This window comes from Eucalyptus grandis, chromosome 10 (assembly GCF_016545825.1).
Source record: "Eucalyptus grandis isolate ANBG69807.140 chromosome 10, ASM1654582v1, whole genome shotgun sequence".
NCBI classification, from domain to species: domain Eukaryota; kingdom Viridiplantae; phylum Streptophyta; class Magnoliopsida; order Myrtales; family Myrtaceae; genus Eucalyptus; species Eucalyptus grandis.
In genome coordinates, this window is record NC_052621.1 from 38500128 (window position 1) to 38519174 (window position 19047).

Sequence of the window (19047 nt, forward strand, 5' to 3'; positions counted from 1 at the left end):
TCAGGACTCAATTACACTTTCATAACAATTTTTGAAACTTCTAACGTACTTATTTCTTGAAAAAAGTAAGTACTTATTGATCAAGAATGAATAAACTTTAATATATGCTATGCAACTTCTTGTTTTCTTTTACCAAAACTAAGTTTCAACACGTTAACGATAGTAATTTTTTTAAGAAAAGTTACTAATCGGTTTAGGGTGTACAAAGTTACTCGAAAACCAACTTAATCAGTTGCCGTTTCTTTTATTTAATCAATGATCCAATGGCACAGCACGATCCATTGAAATCTAAAGGTCGAACGCTATCCACGAAAGGACTACATATCCAAGGCCTCGACAGAATAAGTCTTCCCTGTGTACCTGCGTTCCATGGAAGAGGCACTAAATTATCCAAGATTTAGGAAAACCCAACTCACTAATTTTTTTTTTTTTTCCTTTTAACTGCACTTTCTTTATATGTATATACAACACCCCGGCTTTCTATGTTACAACGGCTTTCACGGGGCATTTCAAAGATGAGAAGGGGCAGGGGGAACAGGCATCCTTTCGATATCCAAAAATTCGGCAGCGAATTCCTCGTCATTTTTGCTCAACATATCTTTCAAGCTACACTCTACTTTCCTACCCTTTAACACCCAATACCTAGGCTTTATCTTCTTCTCCAGTGAATAGCTGAAGTACCTTGGGTAGTCCACAATCTCCTTCAGAGGCTTCTCCATTGTCTTCACTAGAAATTCCAGCTTCGGTATGAACACCTCCTCAATACTGTAACCCAACAATGGCGAGAACCTACGCACCATGAAGGCAATCTCTCGCTTTGTAAGCCCTATCTCCATCAGATAGTTTATCCTGTCCACAATACACCACCACAACATTAATCTAGCCCAAGCATGCAACATAATCCATCTTTCCAGACAGAAAACTCAAGAGCAAGGAAAGTTGCTCATATCACTAGGCTCCCCTCCTAATCCTAGAATTATGAGCCTTACTTTTAACCAACAGATATCCTTAATGCAGTTGAGCTATTCATTTTTCCAGCTTCATCCTGAGGTTGCTCTTCTCAGCTCTACCTTGCCATGCTAAGTCATCCTAGTTGTATCTTTTTCATTTTTCCTCCTTTCACTGTTTGTAGCCTCACAGTTCAACCCAAACAGACAATAAATCACCTCGAAAGGACTTACCTCTTATGTTTCAGAAGTTCAGCTCAGTATGCTTCTCTAGGTTTATAGGCATATTACTGAGAGCATAACCCATTCCTATTTAATTTGTTTACAGACTAAGTGCCTTTTTTTACCAGATAACATTACTCGTGGAGCAGACCCAGCTCTCTCATTTACTAAACAATAATACAGAACTTACTCAAACATCCTACATTAACACCACTATTGTTAGATAACAGTCTGAACAATAAAAAGTGATTATAAACAGCCGACTCAGACATTTAAGATACTATTGTGCAATTTTATCCACTCTCCTTATTTCAGAACAGAAAAATACCTTTTAAGTAAAACTTTAGGTATCAGATGACCTCTTGAGTTTGTTCTGAACAGCCAAAGGATGCTCAAGAAAGAGAGCAATTCAATTAAAATATATCAGGGGGGAAAAAATCCTTACCGAGGGATTAAAGTGCGGTCAACATCGGACACAAGAACCTCCGGATATTTCTTTATAACCCGTGGAAGGTGATCATTGGAAATGCCCATGCTTTTAAGGAACCCAAGCTTCTTGTTTAGAGTTTTCTCTATACTAGCAGCAAAAATTTCAGGACAGCGAAGAACAATCTTCCCCACTGTCTCCCTATCAAATCCAAGATTTTCGAGTAAAGAAACCACCTGCAGAAAGCAATGCTTTTATAAATTAGCATCACTTACCAATCTGCGACAATTGAAGGATCCAGCAATTACATTGGATAACAGAGTGAGAATTGAATTTTATATTTCAAGATAACCAAGCATGCTAAGTTCTGATGGACAACATCCAAAGGCCCAGGAGAAAAAAAGGGTCTCCAGGGCCTGGACTTTGCATATCAATTATTAGCCTTGAGGGACTGAAGTAGATATAGGTAATGTCAGTGAAAAAATCATAGAGCAAAGCCTTTCTTGCTGTACTTTTCAGTGAAAGGACAAGGGAAGGAGGTGGTGAGAGAGGAAACCTATAATTGCAGCTAAGATAAAATTGATAAGGCCGACAGGTAGATGATTGTCTCATATCTATCTATAGGACAGTTTAGCAAGCCATAGTAAGGTGCCCCAGTGGCACCCAATTACAAAGACATGCATAGTAGTTAGGTGACAGTTAAGTGGCAAAGGAAATTTAGAAACACAGCATTTGTACTTTGAAGACACAAAAAAATCAAGTAAGCATCTGAGATGGTACACGTCAAGCTACTATCACGTCCAAGGATGAAAAAGAAGCAAGCATCTACCCAATAAAAGAGAGTTCACCATCTACCTGGAAAAATTCTTCAGGCTTCCGTAGTAGTAGCTGAGGACTTTTAGCAATGACCTTACCCATTTTCTTATTTCGAACAGATAGCTCACCCAATGATTCCACCATCAGCTTTAGCTTGCTAGTTGAACACCCCATAATATGAGGCAAGTATCTAATTGCACGGTGACTGCTTGGTTCTGGTACCTGTAATAAAACAGCAACACAGTTCCAAATTTGAAGGCCCAAGGTACATATTAACATTTACAAGCCTCTCAAACCAAAACCCTGGCCCATCCCAAAGATCAAAAGGCAAATTGAGAATAATAGTCTATCACTCTCTTCTTTTGTTTTCTTTCCCTTTTTTTTCTTTTAAAGTTCATTCTGCCTGAACATCAGTTTGATTTGATCAATGCTTCTTAACACATACTAAAAAAAAAATTACTAAATTAATCTACCAAATCCATCAGCATAAAATAAAAAAAATGCATTTAAATTTACCTAGAAAGTTTCTTGATGGAAACCCATTTCTAATGAGGATAAAGCCCGGAGAGGGACAAAAAAAACACGAGTATTCCGATAATATACCTTTTCCATGTGAAAGAACAAAAGGATTGCCTCGTAATTCACCTGGATGCTCGTGGAAAGCATCCATGGATATTTCAGAAGCATTCTCCCAATATCATGACTATCTGCCAGAATCTACAGATAAAACATGAAATGGAATAATCAAGTTACAAACATAAAGAACCCATGCTTGCTTCTTTAACACGACATTGAATGCTATTCCAAATAAACCAATTTAGCACTATTAATCAGGATACCTTCTGAAACACCAGAACCTTCTTGCTGATGTCATCAACCTTGTTGAAGATGATCGGTGGGAAGAGAAGAATAATATTCCGTACTTGTCCACGAGGAATGCCATTACTTTCAAAAAATTGTACCAGAGGCTTTACATGGGATTCTACCGGCAATGAGAGAAGGTGCGGAAATGATTCAACCAGATATAGAAAAGAGGCATCTTTGTTGCCCAACATGTCTAGACCCCCACGTCTTGCTTCAATCTGCAAAGTACAATTATCCATGAAAGGTGTCCCTAGATATAAATGAACTGCCACTAGTCTAAAGACAACATTTATCACACCTTTCAATAAAAGCAAGATAGTCCACCATACCTTTTCGAAGAAAGATAAGGTTAGCTGCACATCTTCATCCACAGGAATTGATAAGTGCATCATCATTCGACGAGCATTTTTCCCAAGCAAGACTTCTACATCACTGCTAGAAAATAAGATTTCCTTCAACACTTTAACCTATAAGCCAGAAACAAAATAAGCCACGACACCGCATTGGCATGAAAAAAATGGACGAGAGAAGTATGCAAAGACAATTAATATATTCTCCAGAGTGTTCCGCAAAAAACCAACTCCAAGAGCATAACAGAGTTGTCTCTAAAACAAACGTACACATAATTTTCCAGGGAAATGTCATATTCAGAAGCAAGCTCTCAAGTAAATACCAGGGCAGAAATATGCAAAGGATCAAGACAGCGACAATTAAACGGGGTATTACTTTCTTTTTCCTGTGCCAGTAAGTACTATGTGGGGACTGATGAACCAATCCTTTCTAAGTACAATGCTTCGAGCTATTGTCAAGAGAATGTCCCCTGGCTTTTCAATTCAAGAACATATGCCTGATGGGAAGGGCGATTAGCGTCGAGCTTCGAAGCGCAATGTTTACAGGTATAGTATTGCAGAGAATACTGATTGTGACCTCATATTTATGAAAGCATGGAAGTGTACAGAGCAAGCAAAGTTATTGGAATCCCGGCTTGCTCTCAGTTAGCCAAGGATTCTGTGACCATAGAGAGACGATTTCGAATGGGACAGCTCAATTCAGACATGAAGAACGTAAAGAAGGAGGAGGATTTGCCGATTCTCGCCATTCCAAAAGGGTTTGCTCGGTATGTAAATATATACAACGAGTGGAAGAGAGAATGAAGGAGAAATGCGAGCAGCGGACCTTGCGAAGGAGGGAGGGGAGGGAGTTGGAGGAGACGGAGCGAGCGACGGAGAGGGCAGAGGAGAGGGGGAGGCCGATGCTCTCGAGGAAAGCGACCTTGCCCCGGTCACCTCTTTGCTTGGCCAAGAACACCACCTTCTCCTGGAAACCGGCGACGGCGGAGGCGGAGGAGACGAGGAGGGGCGTGGACTTCCAGGAAGAATCCCAGAGGGAGAGCTCGTCCAGCTCCCGGACCCCGTCGATCAAGGAGCGGATGTAATCGGGGGCATTGGAAGCGACCCTCGAGGCGTCGTCCGAGGAGAGACCGAATTCGAGATGGAGGAGGCGGGACAAGGCGTCGCGCGCGGAGGAAGCGCAGTCTTCTTCTCCTTCTTCTTCTCCTTCTTCATCTTCTGCATCTTGTTCAGGGGAGGGCACATCGCCCGGGCTCGAGAGGAGGGGAGGGAGCTTGGGAGCACGATTCTGGGTGGTGAGGGAAGACGGGAGGAGGCAACGGAAGCGTCTGGTTCTCGAGCGGGCAGAGGAGAGCGGGATGGCGGCGGCGGCGGCGGCGGTGTCCGAGACTACTGGAGGAGGAAGAGGAGGAGGAGGAGGAGGTTGGAGTCTCCAAAGTGCAGGTGGGAAGGAGGAGAGCCTGAGGGACATGGACATGGAGTCGTTCAAAAAGTTTGGAGATGGAGTTGGAGATGTTCGATGCAGACCGCTCGCTCCCTCCCGCATCGCCCTCGCCCCCGCCCCCACCCTCCTTAAACCCTAAACCGCCAGCCACGCAGAATCCTGAGCGCTTTGAGGATTGAGATAAACCGTCGCTGAAAACCCCTGTGACGTCGTCGACGGTTCGTGGGGGCATTTTGGGAGTTTCAACTCTCTCAAATTCTCCAAACGGGATCCGATTAAAATCATTTCTTTATGAATATGTCGTAACCCTCTGGCTTTGTTGAGCATCGATTTAACGAGAAAATCAAAATGAAGGCCACTCCAATGAAAATTTTGAAGAGTTGCAAAGGCGCATAATAAAATTGTTTTGAAGAATCCCTCTCCCTCTCCCGTCCATCGTCCACATGCTTTTAGGTTCGAATCCACCTTCTTTAGTGAATAGGAAAGGGATCACAACATAATTCCAATGCCCAATCCCTCGTAGGCTCGTCCCATATGTGAATCGCGGAATAGTGGTTGGAATTGGCATCCCACCACTTGGGCCATTCCTAAAGTGGGTTACAGCCATTTGGGCTGACGAAGTGCAATCGGCTCATTAGGGGCCCAAATATACACAGGAAACGCAACCCAACAACCGCAGTTGCCCCCCCGAGTCACGGGTCCAACTGTGTTCCCGGGAACGAATTTTCAGATTGACCCAGGTGCCCCTGGGGAGGGCATCCATCCATCCCCGAACGTCTTGAGCAGATCGGAACAGGAGAGATCGCCCTCTCCTCCTGCTACGAGCTCCATCCCCAGCTCCTCCTCTATGTCGTCCGATGCCGATATCAGCGGCAACTCGCACCCTTCGTTGCTCAGGAAGTCCGGTGGGTCTGCCGGGCTGTACCTCAGCTGACCGAACTGAACTGCCCCTGCAGGTGCAGGTGGGCAGGGAACACCGCCTTGCGCTTGCCGTGCTGCTGCTGCTGCTGCTCGGGGTTCTTGATCTGGATGAGGAAGGATCCTTCTCTGCGGACGTTCGGCGACTCCTGGGGCTCCTGCTTCTCCTCTTCCGGAGGGAATTCCAGCCTGTATATGAGATGCGTGTGCGCTTTCTTCCCGCTGGATTTGTGTCTAACTATGCGGTACACTACACGCCCTCTCCCAACACGCTCTGGCCACAGCCGTGTCGCGGTGTCCCCTCGTGGAAGTGTCGTACTCCTCTGCAATAAGCAAGTTCGATTATGCTGTTGAATCAGAGAGAGAGAGAGAGAGAGGGCAGAGCACCTGCTTTAAGAGCCGACTTGACATCATCGATGTTGGTGGTGACCATCTCCGCAAATCCCAAGTAAGGTAGGCTCCGTTTGGTTGGGTCCGGAAGATTCTTCTTCCCCATCACTATGAGCCTCAGCAGTGCCAGCTTCTCGATGTTCACTTCCTGCGTTCGGCATTTCCTAAGGGCATGTGATGCTTCGCGAGGTGACGATCTAGACAAAATTGCGGGGTTGCGGTTCTCGAGACCATCGTCACCTGGCTGCTGTGGTCACTTTGGACAGTAGCCTTTTGGGGTCTTGCTTTTCCTGTACGGGCCTCTCGCCGGACTCGGGACGGAGGACCATGTAAAGGCGCTGCACGTCGTCGGCGCTGTGAGCTGCCTCTCTCTCTACCTTGGGCCTATGGAAGAAGAATATCTCCCCTCTTTCCTGCAAATTACAACTCGCTCACCACCCTCCCCAACCAACTGGAACTGGCAACCCAACTTGAATAGCAGTAGAAAATGCCAAAGCAAGTTTAGAACCTGAATGTCGACCTGGGAATCATTCCGGGTCTTGACTTCCTGTCCTTGACCCATTCCCAGCGCCGCTCCCACGAGGAGAAGATGGGAAAAGCACTAGAGCAACAAGCAGCAGATGCAAATGGAGGAGAATCGAGGGCAACCGGAAGTTGCACTGGGGACACGTTCACTTCGTCCATAACCCTCGTTTCATTTCAGTACCGAGGCCCGCCACGTCTTTGTGCGTTGCTGTCGGCAGCCGAAAAGCAAAACATCCCGGAAAACAATGCATTGCAGAGGAACATCACACGGGTCCCCAGGTTCCCCTGTGCATGAGAACCCCCTTCCTTTCCCCGCTCGCAATCTCCTATCGGGCTCCGCATGCTCGCTCTCTCTCTCTCTCTCTCTCTCTCTCTCTCTCTCTCTCTCTTATATAATTCCAAGTTAAATTAATATTATCCTTCCACAAAAGAATTATATGCACGTTCCCAATAAATCCTTAAAAAATTATTTAGCATATAATTTGTTAGTAGGCACCATCAATAGCCTATAATACATCAATAAGTTACAAATAATATCATGAGAGTATCGGTTATTTGATTGTTTTGAGTTACTAGCTAATTTTACAAATTGACAATAGTTACTTGCTTATTATCAATATTATTTTGAGTGATTTACCGAATTTTCTCTGATTAGATAATCATCTAATTTTTACTTTATAAACTCTTATTTGATTGAATTAGCGACATCGATTTAATACTCTCGGAATCTCCACATAGTTTAATAATTTCCAACATTTATTTTCAGAGTTTAATATGTTTGAAAGCTCCCAACAAAATGTGGATAAATTAATGGAACGATTAGTGTTTTAGGATAAATCAATTAAAGTCGGCAAGTGATCAGAATAAGAGTTGATAATTTCATGTAAGAGTTGGTAATTTAAGCTCTATGTATAAATGTTGGTAAATTATTGTAATGTAGTTGGTCATTTTGAAAGCAATGGTTAATGTCGGTAAAATATTGGAGCAATTGTAATTTCAAACAATCAATTAGACATTGGTAAATAGACTCAAACAAAAGGTGGTAATTTCCTATAAATAAGAGTGAGTAAATTTAACACATTGGTAAGCTCCCTAAACAAATATTGGTGGATTATTAAAATCATTTGTAATTTTAAAACAATTATAAAAAAAAAAAAAAGAGTATATACAGCTAAACCTTGTTGGTAACTTGACCTGTAAAAAGATGGTAAATTAACTCAATCAAGTCTGATAATCTTTTAAAAGAGATAGTGACTTTAGCAAATCGGTAAATGTTTGCAATAATCGGTAATGTTGAAACAATTGACGCTAGCAAGTAATTTCAATTAAGGGTTGGCAATTTTCTATAAAAGATAGTAACAACAAATTAATAAGCTACATGCATAAATGTTAAATTAGTGAAATGGTTTTTCAAACAATACAATAACCGTTGGTACTTTCGCAATAGTGTTGGTAATTTGACAATGTACTATTGACTAAACAAGGTAACGGTATATCATTTGGTTTTGATAGTTATCGACGCATTTCACATTTTACCAATAAAGAACAATATTCATAATTTTGCTCGCAGAATCTTGAGAAGTTGCATTTACTGGGTTAGCATGAGTATAATCGCACCAATATCCTCTTGAGTCACGAGGATAAGTACCAAGCCACATGAACGCACACAAACTTATACGAATGCAAAGGTGCGTGAGCAAAATTCTCTTTTGAAAACTGTATTAATTTACTAAACAGTTAGTAGTTATGATAGATTATAAATTTTAATATTAATCCCCACGAACTAAAAGAACGTTATGCGGATAATTTTATTAGCGATATATGGATTTGTAAATGCCACCTTTAGGTAGTTGCGTTCGCCCATTGGACTTGAGACTTTTAATAAACTGTCGTATTCTCTTCTGCATCAAGTTTTTATCAAACGGGGACTGCCTTTTTTTGACTGTCCCGCAACGTCTCGTGATCAGTGTGGTGCTCGTGCTCTTAAGTAACTTCTCTGTCATAGCACTGTCAATTCACGTTTAGTAACTTCAAGTCGTCCATGCAATTTACACACCTACTTTTTTGGAGACACTTTGTTCAAACTCCAAACCTGTCCCAAAATGCTATGCCTAGCTCCAGTTGCTGTGACGCTGCTGGCTCTTCGCATTCGTCCTGCATCTCGCCAGCCCTATCCCCTCACCATCAAAATCAAAATGTCGAAACTCGGTCCTTCTGATTCTTGAATCATCTCTTCCCTGTATGGTAATCTTCTGCAGTGACGTGTCTTCTTCCGATGTGATTTCTGGTATATATACATAAGCTTCTTTCCCGATGAATGCCGAGCCCTCATAGCATTCCTGCTATCTTTGAGTTCTATAATTTTTCCACTAGGAAAGTGACTGGCGGAGACTACTCTTTGAATACAAAGTCATTTGATGGGCAGACATATACATAAAAACAAATCCAAAAGTTGAGTTGAAGTACAATAATCTCTCCTCTCTGCTGCGTAAGGACGAACAATCAATAGTCGAACTCATCCATACGACGAGAAGCACCTGGACTCTCCCCTCTCTTGTTCATACTAGAGCGCTGAACTAATCGCACTAATGCCTCCACCACTTCTGACATGGGAGGTCGGAATTCGGGCTCCGACTAAAACAAAATGCGTAAGTTAGAGGTCTCTTCACCAGAAACGAAAGAGAGAAACAATGTGAAATATCCTAGTCAGTCTTCAACACTCCACTGCTAAACAGCAAGAAGAAACTTAATGGCAAGTTAAATTCCACGCGAGACACAGAACCAGGCATGTTCCTCGAGTCTAAACTCATATATGCCATATTACTTCTCTTGTACTCATAATATGACCTATCTATAAGTTCTAGTTGGTAGTTTCTGCTCCCTCATCAGGGGTCTGAATGCAGACAGAGGAGTATTACCTGAACACAGAGAGCAATAATATCGGCAAATCTGGAGACTGACTTGGGAGGATACAGTCCACGCAGTGCTGGATCCACCATTCTGCCTAAAGCATCGATGTCATGAAGCTGTGGAGTAGCCCATCGCACTAGACATTGTTCTGACCTTGGTTTCGAACTAATACATGGATAGTAGAGCAATCAGACTGGATGGATTAAATATACTGCTTTCACCATTTCAAATCTCTTTTAACACTTACAAGAGCTACTGAAGTTACCTGTCAAGAGGCATTCGGCCAGTCAGCAACTCCAACATGACAACTCCAAAACTGTAAACATCACTCTTCAGAGTATAAGCTGAGGGCTTTGTACATTCTGGAGCATTGTATCCGACACCAAGATTTTGACTTGTCCGCTGGAAAAGGAATAAATTGCTGTTAAAGCTCAAGAAGCAGCCAGAGGAAGACTGAGGGACAGAGATGGTAGCTATTGTCAGGTTTAGTGGTGCTAGAAAAAAGTTATTAGTGTCACAGCCCCATAGGGAAAGTGATGTATATGATCACAAAGTTATAAGAGGCGATGCAAACAAGTTCACATGTCCAGTGTAAAGAGAGAGAGGAAGTTGCTTCGATACGTAACCTGATGAAAGGTAGCCAATCCACAATCGGTGATTCGTGGATTAAGTTCAATGTCCAGCAATATATTAGATGATTTTATGTTCTTGTGCACTACAGAGGGAGAGCAAACCTCATGGAGGTACCTGCATGAGAATAGTAAGAGATTTTAAAAGGGGACTTTAACTAGAAACAAATTCAGCCACTTCGTCAACTGTCATTTGTTTTCACGACAGTAAAGGAACCACAAATGTTAAAAAATAATAGCTATAAAAGATTGAAAATAGCTTGACACTGCTAATCGCAAGCAGATGATATTGTTGGTATAGAACTTACTCTACAGCTCGCGCTGTGCCTAAAGCAATTCTGACTCTAGTATTCCATGTCAATGGTTTGCTGTAATCATCTGACAAGTGTAAAAACTCATGAAGGGAGCCATTCCTAAAATATTCATAGACCAGCATGTTATGCCGCTGCTCAGAACAATAACCAACAAGTTCTGCAATGTTTGGATGGTGAAGCATCGAGATTTTTGCAACGATTTCTGAAAATTCATCGGTCCTCCTGCCTTGGAAAAGTGAAGAATCAATCTTTTTAACAGCCAAAACCTGACGAAGAAAAGAAGTGTTATGATTAGAATTGAAATAGATAATTTATATCTCCCAAGTGACAGTTCTTCCTACACAAGAATATTATATGGCATGCTAAATTTCCAAGATACGAGAGAACTTTACTCCTTTTGAAAGAGTAGATGTAATGAAAATGGAGTGGAAGGTCGCATAAAGAATGAAAACTGTGTAGAAATGGAGGACTAATGTTTCTCAACTGAAAGTATGGATGACAACATCAGTTGAGGCAATGTCCTCTCACATGAAGCTACTAAGAGCTTTCATCTGCAACAACGGGCACGTGAGCAAACAGCTGAATGATGTCACTCAGCATGTAAAGATTTTCCTATAGGTTTTCCGATCTCAGGTTTGTTATGGTGGTTGAATCAATATTTAGGACATGACCTTATTATCTGAGGACGTGTGTCATCACGTGACAAAAGATGACCATCAACATAACCTGGACAGCTTCTGAGCATCCACGTCACACTCTCAGAAGGTCCCAGAATGTAAATCTAATACATGCCATGTTTGTTTTGTCAATCATCTTGAGAGACCAGTAATACTTCTTCTGCTGGGCATCAAATGTTTTTTCCAAAAGATAATTGGAAGAAGTTACTAGATGTGGGGGGTGTGGGCATGACTGAGTGTCCTTTGGATTCTGTTCCCATCAGCAACTCCCATCCAAAGGAGGCAGCTCAAACAATAAGCACAAGTATGATGGCCTACTCCTACTGAAGCAGAATGTTGCAGGCACACGTGACAATGCTGCTAAACTCATTCTTTTGAGGTCTAGCCTCCATCCTAAAGACTCAAGATGAAAAACAAAACTTGAAGAAAAGGCATAGCATTATGTTAAGTGAAGAACTTGCTTAGAATTCCCTATTCGCAAGAGCTCTTGCAACCTTCATTCAGGAATGAATATGAGCTTACTTAAGACAATCTTTCATGTGGATAGACACCAGTAATAGCTATTCGATTCTGGCACAAGTCATTCTAACGTTTACCAGATGACTTATAAAGTAACAGCTGGATAGGCGAGACACTTTAATCAGATAATGAGATGAAAAGTAAATGACTTTCTGCTTCATATCCTATTTTAATTGAACTAAAAGCACAACCAAGCTAGGTTGTTAGTGCAATTGCTGCGTGTTAGTTAGATGCTAAACACCTAAACCTACTGAGAGCCCAAGTAGTCTATTCTATTGTGCAGTAAAGAAACAGATATTTTAGGATCTATGATTCATGGGAAACTTGTGCAGATACCCCCAAGACATAGAAGTCATTTGTTCCAAGATATGTAAGTCATGCAAGAAAAGAATGATTGGGTTACAAAGAAGAAAAATAAAGCATATTATACCTTCCCATCTGCATACTTCGCCCTATAAACGCGTCCAACAGATCCCTCACCAATAAGTCTGCCTGTTGCAAAATTACCAGTTGCACTCTGCAAATCGGCCAAATTATAGGCCGTAGCGCGAAATGAAGTGCTTCTTCTTGCATTCAAGCGGCTTGCAAATTCATTATCCTTGAGGGACTCCATGCGGTTATGAAGTGGAGAACGAAATCCAATTGAAGGTGATTTCTCCAAAGCCTTTACATCAATGGAAGCCGATGATTCCACTGACTTACGATCCACATCCAACACTGAAGGAGAAACAAAGAAAGAATAGATCAGATACATGAAATGAAGTTTGAAGCCCAAAAAATCCTCCAGAAAAGAAATTTTGAGGAAGCCAATGCAAAATAAGGCCATGGCTATGGCAAACTTGCGGACCTAATAATGAGAGGAAGCAGCAATCCACATGAAAAATCCCTACACTGAGTTGTGGATGTTATTCATTTATTTCATTTTATTTATTTGAGTTTCTTGGGTTGGAGGATTGGTTTTGTGAAGAATCATAAAGCTTTGGAAGTTTGAAGGACCTCTACTGATTGAAGGCAGAGTAAGGGCGGATCAACTGGGTGCTCAACTTCTCTTAGAGTATGTTGGAAAGTAGAGTGTTTTGCTATTTTGTTTATGTTATCGGTTCCAAGTCACCCATATGTCGAGAAATATACTTGAGTTTGGGAAGGGAAACAACCCCAATAGACCTTTACATGAAATTTATGTTGATGTGTCAAGAAAATTCATAACAGTTGGCATTCAGTTGTCTGTTCAGACTAGAATTTTTAGAGAGGAGCAATACAATCAGGCGTTTCTGATTTTACTTATTGGTAAGGTCGACATTTGCAATCTCCCAATAACAGATGATTTAGCAACACCAATTTCAGTACATTTATGAATGCAAAACCAAATAAATGGCTTGGCCAATCTTCATTTTAGAACCACGTGTTACTCTCTTGTGCTCCAAAGATGGAAAACAAAAGAAGAAAAGGCTACCTCTAAAACTTTTACGCGTTTCAGCACGCAGATCATGGGTCAGTTCTCGTGATGAAAGGGGGGTAAATGCTCTGCGTTGGCTAGCCCTCTCTTCATCGAGGAAATGTGAGGATGGTGAAGAAGATCTCTTGGAAAATAGAGCAATTAAAACTGCCAGCACCACTAACACACCCATAACAATTCCAGCTATAGCTAGTCCACTCACACCAGACTTGCCATCACCTTCTTTTGAGCTTTTCTTAGCACGAGAAGCACCTGGAGGTGACGGACCAGAGGACCAAGAATTTCCTTCAGTCCTTCACAAAAGGAAAAATCCGGTCAAGAAGACAACTCGTCACTATCTTCAGCCAAACACACAGAAACTTACTCAATGTTATCAATATCCTTCAATGCATTTGGGACCCAGCCAGTGAATTGGTTATTCGCCACATTCCTGATCATTTATCAAGAATATCCTGTCAGGCTCCAGATTTCCATCAACTTCAACAGGAACTTGGCACAATACATGAAGTAGAGAGTGCTGTGTACAACGATTGATGTCGACTACTCTCTTGGGAAACTCAAAATCGCCACGTCTAAAATTAATGTATACAAATAGAAGCACTGATATATATTTCAAAATGTGCAACACATAATCACATGCCTGAAAGGAGTGTAAAGGCACAAAAAACACAAAGTATGATCATAATCCTCCAATAAGGTCTACATTATAAGAAAGCAAGCTGTCAACTCTCTACAACCTGAATGCTAGCAATCATCAGATTTAACAAAAGGTCAGCTTAACTGCTTACAGATCATTGAGGGGAAGGTCTGTAAGGACATTTATAGGACCTGTGAACTGATTGTTTTGCAAATGCCTGTATGAAAAGCCATAGTTAGAAACATGAGATTTGAAGATCATTAAGTAGATGGGTTGGCGACTCACAATTTTGTAAGACTTGACAGTGATCCAAAACTCTGAGGCAGATTCCCTGACAATGAGTTGTAAGATAGATCCCTGATTCATTTCATGAATAAGCACCCATTGAATACTCATCTTTAAGCAACATGATGGGTAAAACAGTAAACACATATCACCCTCCTCATTGTCAGGCCATCACATATTCCTTATACCATATTCATTTACTTATCCTTGGATCAGTTTATCTCTTAAAGGGACCAAGAGGTTGCTTATATGTAACATCCACTGAAAGATCTAGCAATAACAAGTACTGCAAATTCCTTTATCCGTCTATCTCTCACTAAAACCATACAAATCTTATTTGTGGAAGCAAACTCTGGCCTTTCTCTTTTGCTCTCTCCGGTGGCCGAAAATGGAGAGGAAACTTATGATATACTCTCTTGTTTCTAAGAGTGCTGCTTGATAATTACACAGAGGATTCTGATGATGACATTAATTTAATTATTGAATTATGTAACCGCCCATATAATTCAGGAAAACAAAATTTCCTTCATCAGAGTGCTCACCTTGTTGACATTCAAAGGTTGATGTTGTGACAATGTCATACTTGCCACAGTTCTTAAGCATAATTAGTTAACCAAAACTTAAAGCATTGAAGAACATAGGTTCTTTGCTACATTATGGAGAGATCACACTTAAGATATACTAAGTTTACATTTAGGACAAGCAAAAGTTAACATTACATGACCTGATGAGGCAGATGGAAATTGTAGATTTCTTGTTCTACAAATTTTATCACATGAATACATGATGAGAGCAGGTAAGAGTTAGGAACTTAATTACAAATATACTTCCTCCAAGTTATTGGACTTACAGAGTGGCGAGCTTGGGGAGTTTTCCAAACATATCGCTTAACTGTCCCTTGACCTGATTGTGGCCCAGATTTCTGCAAACAATTACAAGATTACTGAGAAAGGTCGGGACAAACAAGAAGCTTCTTCCTTTAATCGAAATGAAAATTCTTACAGGTACTTGAGATCAGTCATCTGAGAAATCGAATAAGGAACATTTCCAGTGAATGCATTGGAAGAAAGGTCACTGCATAAAGAATCTGATATCAATCAACTGAATTTTGTTCATTGGCCAATGCCATATTGATGATACCAAGGATTATCATAAAAACCAGACCTAAGTCAGAAATCCTTTTAGGCATGGAGAATTTGGTCAAAACAATATGAAATCCCACGTAAAGCATGTTACAACCTAGGTAGTTTCGAAAGAAGAGTAATAAACTGCATTTTAACTCCAAAAATCATAGGCATTCACGTGGAAAGCTGCTTTAGTACAAATGCATGCTGCTATTGCCACAAATGGCATTGGAGGCTTCTAGGAGTTCAATCAAGGTTGACCATGCCTTCGTTTTATTGGGAAGACAGGGTAGAAATGGAAAAGAACAAATTCAGATATAGTGAAAGAGATGAGAAGAAACTAATGAATAGGGAGGTTAAATATTATTGTTCTGCAGATCCAGCTAGAAGGATGAAGATGTAACTGTTATTCAAAGATGTTTGAAAGTGTACTTACATGTGAAGTGCATTTGGAGGAAGTTGATACGGTATGTCACCACGGAGGTTGTTCTTGCTCAAATCACTATACTATGACAAAGAAAGTCACTGTTGTCAGATGACAATCAGTCAACGCAAAAGACAGCATAGAGATAAATGCATTCATTGTCAATATGTTGGCCTCACAAGTAGGTCACAGATTTCAAGCTTGATAGCTGGTAGCCGATTGATCCAGTGAGGCCTAGATCTGACAATTTTCTGCAAGAAATTCAATGAAAAATTAGCAGCTTTCAGAAACATGGAGAAACTTATGCGAGCATGAAGCAACATCATTAGAGTTACATGGGTGCAATCAAGCAGACATAACCGCATAGAATACTCACATTTCAGTCACTGATGATCCAGAGCATTTGATTCCTTTCCATGATTCGCCACAAGGGTCGCCCCCACCCGATTTCCAACCAGTCAGTGCTGAAGGAGAATTTAGGCTGCTATACATCACATTAAGGGCAGAGACTGCAATTTACATCTAAATATATATCAGAATCTTGAGATTTCCTATTTTTTGGGCATCCATCTTCATTGAAGAGAGCAAAGTATCGGTGAGTGAACATCTTATTAGGACCATATACCATAGTCAACCAATTACGTATATATTGATGCCATGCTGAACAGAAAGAGTCTTGTAATGATTTATGTGGATATGGGCTAAAAATGACAAGACAAAGACACCAGGAAGAATAGCCTAAGAGATGGAGCAGGGAAGGGTACACACAAGTATACATACCATCAGGAGCATCTGTCTTGGAATGAACTGAGGGGATCAGAGTCCCGATACAAGTGACTAAGAGGGCAAGCACGCCAAAATGATACATATCTCCTTGAAGAATTCTTTCTGAACCAAGCAATCAGGAAAGCTCAGAAAGAGACAGAAGAAAGCAATGGAGGCTGAGGATTGCTCTAAAAGCAGAGACAGAAATGGCAACGTCTAATTTCATAAGATGCTCATTTCATTCCATCTTCCATGCATTTTGCATTTACGTTCTCCCTTTCTGATTTTGGGTGTTCTTTCATTATTCTTCCTTTCTCCTGGGCAGGAAGAAGATGAGTGCTCCCTTTTCTTTTTCTTGTATTTTTCTTTTGCGCAGAAGACCCTGGAACTAATTTCTATAATTAGACGAGGAATGGTTGCAAAGTGCCCCTAAATTTGGGAATAGGGAGGAGAAGGAGAAAGTAGAGAGTCAAGGCAAGGGTCGGTTAGCGAAAGCCTAGGAGGGCCAGAGCCTTTTAACTGGTTCAATTTTCTGGAGAATCGCCATTAAGAATGATATGGTCAGTCAATGGAACAGAGACCGTCATTATTATTCATTACCAACAATAGGATCACTTGGGATGATGCCACATGTCATTTTCACTTTGCGTCAATGATATTCTAGTTATAATGCGGGCTTTTCCACCTTCTGTAGATCCGTAGGCTCATAACAAACAACCGTTGCTACCCTCCAAATTATCCTCCACACTATATATCATCAGCGCAATAACAATGTCCCGTCACTTTATTAATTTTCATTACCAAATGGTTGCTATAGTGCATGTACAAGGGACGTTAAATAAGTTTCCTATTATAATTTGATGTGGTGTAAAGTAATAGGTATATTCTAGTTGACTGATAATTTACTGTTTGCATTTCTTATTAAAGGTTAGTCCAATTAGACATTGTGAATGGGTTTAAACCAGTGCTTCTCACATATCCCTCCCCCTAAATGAGACATTGAGTCTTTGCTATGCATTTTAACGTATGAACATTAGTAGACAATAATAGAATTGTTTTTTACCTTAAAATTCATTAGTCGCGTTAAATAAGTTATAGTTACCATCACATGCAACATGTGCAAAATCACCAACTATTCACAAGTCAAAATTTTTATTTCTTCATGAAAATTTATATGTCATGTTGAAAGTATACAACCAATGAAAGGTTGATATTTACTTTCCAACCAGCTGCAGTGACAAATGAAATTGAACAATCCAAAAGTAATAGAACCTTAATAAATTATTAAAAGCACAATTGAATAATTGTAGCTCATATGATTTTAAGAACAAGTAATGGTAGTATTCATATTTATGTCTCGAATGTAATGTTAAGATTTGGTCTTTGATATGAACCTACAATCATGTTTTACGACAGAGAAGGCACAAAACAAATTTTGTCCTTTAAAAGATGACCAGGGCACCTTTCAAGGAGTTTGAGTTCCTTCTTATTTGCTCCTTGCGGACCATTGACAGCATTCGAATACCCAAATGTACAGTGACTCAGAATTTTTCAAAAAAAGTGGTAGGCACTTGTCTCAATCAAAGTGCCACTTGTCAACTCAGAATCAATTTTTATTGATAAAGGTGACTTTTATTTTTAAGGGTTAATATCCTGAAAAACCACAAATTGGTATTTTGTGACAAATTTACCCCGATTGATTATAAAAAAACCATAAACTAGTACATTTATAACAAATTTACCTCAAACTAATTTATTCGACTGCAAAAAAACCCTAAAATGGTAAATTTGTGACAAATATACTCTATGCTAAATTGGATTAATACCACAAAAAATCACAAAAATTGTAAACTGTGACAAATTGAGCATAAAATCCTAAATTGATATACCGGTCAATTGTCGCGTGTCATTTAACTTAATAATTTGATAATAAAATTTATCGAAAACTAACAGAGGGTAAATTTGTCACAAGTGTACCAGTTTTGGGTAAATTTGTCAATGTATACCAGTTTGGGGTTTTTGGTGGTTAAAAAAATAGTTTTTGGTAAAATTATCACAAGTGTACCGGTTTGGAGTTTTTAAGGGTATTAACCCTATTTTTAATCACTAAACTACAATTTAAGTGCTTACTCAAAAATGGAAATTTTCATATTGTCTATTCCTTTAGCACATATCCCCTTCCAACTTATTACATGCCTATTAAATTTTACTCAATTCATATAGATGTTCATTGAATCCTTCGGTATTTAAAGTCCACTCTATGAAAAGGGATTCCTTTATTTCCCCATCATGACTTGAAAATTGAATCCTATACAAATGTTGATTGGGCTAGACATCTTGACTGAAAGTCTATTTCTAAATATTTACTTTCTTAAGAGGGTATCTTATGACTTGGCACCGCAAA

General features: G+C 40.3%; 3 protein-coding genes across 3 annotated transcripts; all 3 read right to left on the minus strand.

Moving 5' to 3' along the window:
* Window positions 1-396: 396 nt before the first annotated feature.
* Window positions 397-5209, minus strand: LOC104423284. The gene is made up of 7 exons (XM_010035796.3): window positions 4453-5209; window positions 3606-3743; window positions 3252-3494; window positions 3016-3129; window positions 2452-2634; window positions 1615-1832; window positions 397-849 (listed from the first exon to the last, which is right to left on the minus strand). Exons 1-7 carry the CDS (start codon window positions 5170-5172, stop codon window positions 510-512), a joined length of 1956 nt encoding a protein of 651 aa, XP_010034098.3. The 5' UTR covers window positions 5173-5209; the 3' UTR covers window positions 397-509.
* Window positions 5210-5704: 495 nt separating this feature from the next.
* LOC104424220 lies at window positions 5705-6940 on the minus strand. Its single transcript, XM_039303062.1, is given in 7 exon segments — window positions 5705-5835; window positions 5838-6015; window positions 6018-6257; window positions 6259-6311; window positions 6376-6575; window positions 6619-6791; window positions 6887-6940. Coding segments are annotated over 7 exon segments (1029 nt in total).
* Window positions 6941-9405: 2465 nt separating this feature from the next.
* On the minus strand, window positions 9406-16680 carry LOC104424221 (protein STRUBBELIG-RECEPTOR FAMILY 5). The gene is made up of 16 exons (XM_018863710.2): window positions 16659-16680; window positions 16255-16387; window positions 16058-16129; window positions 15891-15956; window positions 15333-15404; window positions 15181-15252; window positions 14331-14402; window positions 14197-14262; window positions 13773-13838; window positions 13406-13701; window positions 12383-12669; window positions 10751-11022; window positions 10440-10560; window positions 10079-10215; window positions 9822-9978; window positions 9406-9537 (listed from the first exon to the last, which is right to left on the minus strand). Exons 2-16 carry the CDS (start codon window positions 16368-16370, stop codon window positions 9406-9408), a joined length of 2004 nt encoding a protein of 667 aa, XP_018719255.2. The 5' UTR covers window positions 16371-16387; window positions 16659-16680.
* Between the last annotated feature and the right edge of the window lie 2367 nt (window positions 16681-19047).

Excerpts from the sequence above, each read along its gene's own strand:
- LOC104424221 (XM_018863710.2), bottom strand. The coding sequence starts at position 16,370 with ATGTATAGCAGCCTAAATTCTCCTTCAGCACTGACTGGTTGGAAATCG. Across the intron at positions 14,403-15,180 it reads CTCCCCAAGCTCGCCACTCT|GGATCTATCTTACAACTCAT; the intron begins GTAAGTCCAATA and ends GAAATGAATCAG. Across the intron at positions 9,538-9,821 it reads TTATTGCTCTCTGTGTTCAG|TCGGAGCCCGAATTCCGACC; the intron begins GTAATACTCCTC and ends ATTTTGTTTTAG.
- LOC104423284 (XM_010035796.3), bottom strand. The coding sequence starts at position 5,172 with ATGCGGGAGGGAGCGAGCGGTCTGCATCGAACATCTCCAACTCCATCT. Across the intron at positions 3,130-3,251 it reads AGGTTCTGGTGTTTCAGAAG|ATTCTGGCAGATAGTCATGA; the intron begins GTATCCTGATTA and ends TTTTATCTGTAG. Across the intron at positions 850-1,614 it reads GACCGCACTTTAATCCCTCG|GATAAACTATCTGATGGAGA; the intron begins GTAAGGATTTTT and ends TATTGTGGACAG.